Genomic DNA, 5,000 nt, shown 5'->3' with positions numbered 1-5,000 from the left:
AACGCGCATCCCATAGCTTTGCAGTCGTATCGTAAGAACCTGAGAGAAGTAGGTTTTCAAAGGAAGTGGAACTGCCTATACACCTCACGCTGTCTGCATGCCCCTTCAATTCTAACGACGCCTCTCCTGTTTCTAAACTCCATTCCCGCACCACCTGCAGCAACAAACCCTAAACCCTAAGCCCTAGGCCTTCGTCAGAAGGCCTCAGCTGCGCCGAGGACCCGATCGGTGCGTCTCCCTGCTCTGATGTTAGCAGTTACTAGGGCCTAGGGTTTAGGGTTTAGGGTTTAGGGTTTACGGTGTCGTCTCCAGCAGAGAACAGAGAGCCGCGGGGTTTTGAAAAAGTAAGAGCTCTTGTTTGCAGTTACTAGGGCCTAGGGTTTAGGGTTTAGGGTTTAGGGTTTACGGTGTCGTCTCCAGCAGAGAACAGAGAGCCGCGGGGTTTTGAAAAAGTAAGAGCTCTAATTGAAGAGGGCCGAGGGTTTACAAACCTCCGGAGGGTTTGGTTGGAGTGTACAGACACCACGCAGCTCAAACCCGCCTCGTCTCCAACAGCCGCTAGCAACCCGTCTGCATACGCAAACCCTAAACCCTAAACCCTAAACCCTAAACCCCAGCCAGCACAGCGGAGACGAACCCGTAAACCCGCCCGCCGCAACAACTGCAGCAGCAGCAGCAAAACAACTAAAACACCAGCAGCAGCAAAACAATGGCAGCAGCAGCAACGGAAGCAGCTGCGATCCTTGCTCGCGCCAGCGCGCTCTAGGGCTTAGGGTTTAGGGTTTAGGGTTTAGGGTTTACCCTGTCTTGCGGCCAAAGCGGTGACTGGAGATTTAGAAGAGTGAAATTTGAGGGTGTTGCTGCTGTCGTTGCAGTTTATCTTATACACCCTAGTGCCCTCAGCTAGCAAGAAGCTGCTGCTTAGCTGCTGCTGCTGTTGCTGCTGCTGCTGCTGCTGCTGGCGTTGGCTGCTGCGCTGCAGCAAAGCCTCAAGGCTCTCCCCTTCTCCCTCCTGTTCCTCCTCCAACTCTGCTGCTGCTTCTGCTTCATTGTTGTTGCTGCTGCTGCTGCTGCTGCTGCTGCGCTGCTTCTGCGGAAGGAAGCAGCAGAATCTAACAGGCCCACCGAAGCTGCCTGTACACTCCAAACTAAATGCCTTCTGCAGCCGCCTCGATCCAGTTAAGGGGCCCCCACAACTCAAAGGATCTGCTGCTGCTGCTGCTGCTGCTGCAGAGCCGATTACCAGCGGCTGATACCGCCCACCTGCAGACCGAGGCATCCTTGCCTGCTGCTGCTGCTGCTGCTGCTGTTGCTGCTGTTGCTGATGCTGCTGCTGCTGTTGTTCTTGCGGCTGCTGTTGATACTGCTGTCCCCGGTACTGCTGCTGCTGCTGCTGCTGTTGTTGGCAGTCCCCCGCGCATTGGCTGTGGTTCTGCTGCTGCTGCTGCGGCTGTTGCTGTTGCTGCTGCTGTTGATGCTGCTATTGCTGCTGCTGCTGTTGCTGCCGTTGCTGCTGTTATTTAGGCTGCTGTTGCTGCTGCTGCTGCTGCTGCTGCTGCTGCAGGGCCTCCCTTCGAGCCGATGCACTCCGTGCCGGGCAGCTGCAGCAGCGCGCTTTGAAAACCCTAAACCCTAAACCCTTATCCGTAAACCCTAAACCCTAAACCCTCAATTTGAACTTCCAAAAGTATTTCAACTGCAGATTACAAGAAGCCTCAAGGGAAATCCCTCAGCCGCCGAAGACTGTGGGGCGGCAACGACGCATGCAGCAGCAGCAACAGCAGCAGCAGCAGCAACAGCAGCAACAGCAACAGCGGTGTCTTCTACGCGTTTCTTGACTACACAAAGCATTGACTTTCTATTTCTTGAATTTAAAGCCCGAAGGTTCGGCGCCAATCGCTGTGTGTTGCTGCTGCTGCTGCTGTTGCAGCTGCTGCTGCTGCTGCAGTAGAAGGAAGGCCCATAGAGGAGTCGGGGAGCAGCAGAGCGACCCCTGGAGCAACAGCAGCAGCAGCAGCAACAGCAGCAGCAGCAGATGAAACAGGGTTTGTTGAGTTCTCCTTTCCTCTCCCTTGCTGCTGCTGCCTGTGGTTGCGGCTGCTTCTCCTATGGCTTGCTGCAGCGGCGAGATAGACAGCTGCAGCAGCAGCGGGTCGCTGCTGCTGCTGCAGCAGCAACAACAGCAGCAAACCCCGGCTCTTCTCAACAGCAACTCATAAGCCCTGACCAACTGCAGCGACTGATGCTGCAATGCCGAGCTGCTGCCCTCAGCAGCAGCAATAGCAGCAGCAGCAATAGCAGCAGCAGCAATAGCAGCAGCGATATTTGCAGTGACTTATTGTATGCAGCTGTAGCTGCTGCAACAGCCCTAGCAGCGGTGGGCACCAGCAGCGTGAACAGCAGCAGCAGCGAGAACAACAGCAGCAGCGAGAACAGCAGCAGCAGCAGCAGCAGCAGCAGCGACATCAGCAAAGACTTCTGCATTGGCAGTGTGGAGTCTGCAGCAGTATTTGCGGAGCCCTTTTCACTCTCTTTGAATTCATTTAAAATTAAGAGAGGAGGGCGGCATCTGCTGCTCACGTACACCTGCCCGTACACCCCGGAGCAGCAGCAGCAGCAGCAGCAACAGCAGCAGCAAGTGCAGCAGCAGGCACAAGGTCATGTGTCCGGCCAGCTCAAGCTGTCTCTTCCGAAGCAGAAGCACATCGAAACAGCAGCAGCAGCAGCAGCAGGTCCCAGTGCGCATGTGGTGTCTATTGACGTTCTTTCTTCGGCTGTACGTCGAGGTGATTTAATATTATTTCAAAACCCTAGCGACCCAAAACTCCCTCTAAAGCCCCTTCTTCTTCTTTCTCACAAACAAACTCCCAACACAAACTCTAACACAAAATATATAAACACTCGGCCCGACCCCGAGGGGCCCCCAGACACCAGAGGGGCCCCCGAGGGGCCCCCAGAGGGAATAGGGGCCCCCGAGGGGCCCCCGAAGAATATGGGGGCCCCCGAGGGGCCCCCAAAGTCAATGGGGGCCCCTGAGGGGCCCCTAAAGGCTATGGGGGCCCCCGAAGGGCCCCTAAAGGCTATTATGGGGGCCCCTGAGGGACCCTCAGAGACGCCGGGGGGCCCCCTGGGGGCCCCCTTGGGGGCCCCCCAGGGGGCCCCCAGCGTGTGTGAGGGGGGCCCCCATTTAGGGAGTTTAGGGGTTTGGAACGAAGGAAGAGGAAATTCATCAGGGGCCCCCGAGTTGGCATTGGGCGGTGGTTTGATGCTGCTGGGGGCCCTAAAAGTATTTTTGCGCACCGCGCTCAAACGAGGGTTTAGGGTTTAGGGTTTAGGGTTTGGGTATCTATAGCAATATCTGCAACCATTAAACCCTAGAGGTGGGGTTTATAGTAAACCGAAGGGCCAGAGCTTAGGGCCTGGGCATTAGAAGCAAGGGCTTAGGGTTTAGGGTTTAGGGTTTAGGGTTTACATGATCGAGCATCGTTCCTCTTCGCTTTCCTCAGAGGCGCTTTCCTGTACGCAAACCCTAAACCCTAAACCCTAAACCCTAAAAAGGAGTGCCGAAACACTAAACCGTCGACGTGAGACCTTTATGCTCGCCGCTACAATTGCTGGGGTTTAGGGTTTAGGGTTTAAGGCGAGGGTTTACGGTTTGGGGAGCAGCTTTCAAAGAAGGGCTGCAGTTTTATAAGTAGGGTTTACGAACTAAAAGAAGGGCATACGGTTTACAGTTTCAAGGAAGGGTTTAGGGTTTAGGGTTTAGGGTTTACCTCGTGGTAGTCGAGCTCCCATAGCATTCCGTTGGAGAGGATAAGTTGGGCCATGTCGACGAACATCTGAGCCCAAACCCTAAACCCTAAACCCTAAACCCTTGCAAACCCTAAACCCTAATCATAAGCCCTAGCCCTGAGGCATAACCCTGGACCTCCTCGCTAATCCATAACCCTAAACCCTAAACCCGAGCGCATCTTCCCAGGTGTGCTGTACGGTGTTCGTGTAGGGTTTAGGGTTTTACGGTTTTAGGGTTTAGGGTTTAAAACGAGGGTTTAGGGTTTAGAATAAGGGTTTAGGGTTTACTCACTTTCTTTATGTTTTTCCCTGTGAACGCTGAGACCTGCCACAACCTGCAAAAAACCTGCTGCCTGACTCCAGCAGCAGCAGCAGCAGCAGCAGCAACAGCAGCAGCAGCAGCAACAGGAGCAACAGCAGCAGCAGCAACAGCAGCAGAACTGTCCAGCGGTGCTTCTGCTGCATGCAGAACACCAACCTGAGGCTACAGGGGTTAAGTGTTGGGGTTTGAGATTTAGGGCTAGGGTTTAGGGTTTAGGGTTTAGGGTTTTGACTCACGCGTAGAGCTCAGCGCGGCCAATCAGCCGCGATGAAACATCGCCTTGCGGATCGACGTCTGCAGCAGCAGCAGCAGCAACAGCAGCAGCAGCAACAACAGCAACAACAGCAGCAGAAGCAGCAGCAACAGCAGCAGCAGAAGCAGGAAGATCAGCTCGTAATGGCTGTTACTGCTGCTGTTGTTGCTGCTGCTGTTGCTGCTGCTGCTGCTTCATCCTGCAGCCTTGCAATCCCTGAAGCTGCTCCCTCGTTCTCGCGACCCTTCCTAAACCCTACACCCTCAAAACCCTAAACCCTTAAAACCCTAAACCCTTAAAACCCTAAACCCTTAAAACCCTAAACCCTCAAAACCCTAAACCCTGCCTGTTTTGTTGGCGACGAGGAAAATCACCGGCGAAATCATCGCCTGCAGAAACTCAAAAACCCTCAAACATCAAACCCTAAACCCTCAAACCCTAAACCCTCGAAACCCTAAAACCCTAACCCCTAAAGCCTTATACCCTTAGTCCCAGATAAACCCTACGCCGTACAAAACCCTAAACCCTAATCTATGCTAAACCCTCAGCTTTGCTACGCATCAAACCCTGAACCCTCAACCCTGCTAAGCCTTAAGCCTTGTCTAGCCTCAAACCCTAAACCCTAAACCCTAA

At 54.2% G+C, this 5,000-nt stretch overlaps 3 protein-coding genes across 3 annotated transcripts in view; 1 reads left to right on the top strand and 2 right to left on the bottom strand.

The window, feature by feature from the left end:
• EAH_00037230 (WD domain, G-beta repeat-containing protein, putative) overlaps positions 1–1,279 on the bottom strand; it is a gene marked incomplete at both ends in the record, with an annotated part of 3,545 nt that extends 2,266 nt beyond the window's left edge. The window contains 3 exons of the mRNA XM_013395536.1: positions 1–154; positions 407–570; positions 802–1,279. The exon at positions 1–154 is cut by the window's left edge and continues 5 nt beyond it. Of these exons, the coding sequence (XP_013250990.1) occupies positions 1–154; positions 407–570; positions 802–1,279 (796 nt within the window). The remainder of the gene's footprint in view (positions 155–406; positions 571–801) is intronic.
• Positions 1,280–2,242: 963 nt separating this feature from the next.
• EAH_00037220 (hypothetical protein, conserved) lies at positions 2,243–3,378 on the top strand (the record flags this gene model as incomplete). Its single annotated transcript, XM_013395535.1, has 2 exons — positions 2,243–3,170; positions 3,353–3,378. 2 exons carry the CDS (start codon positions 2,243–2,245, stop codon positions 3,376–3,378), a joined length of 954 nt encoding a protein of 317 aa, XP_013250989.1.
• Positions 3,379–3,468: 90 nt separating this feature from the next.
• Positions 3,469–4,756, bottom strand: EAH_00037210 (Ras family domain containing protein, putative; the record flags this gene model as incomplete). Its single annotated transcript, XM_013395534.1, has 5 exons — positions 3,469–3,516; positions 3,774–3,839; positions 4,085–4,145; positions 4,351–4,408; positions 4,742–4,756. Coding segments are annotated over 5 exons (248 nt in total), but the record flags the coding sequence as incomplete, so codon positions are not given.
• Positions 4,757–5,000: the final 244 nt, after the last annotated feature.

Source organism: Eimeria acervulina, genomic scaffold (assembly GCF_000499425.1).
Source record: "Eimeria acervulina Houghton genomic scaffold, Eah_scaff410, whole genome shotgun sequence".
Classification (NCBI taxonomy): Eukaryota; Apicomplexa; class Conoidasida; order Eucoccidiorida; family Eimeriidae; genus Eimeria; species Eimeria acervulina.
Note: the sequence above shows the minus strand (reverse complement) of the source record. Positions and strands in the feature narration are given on the sequence as shown.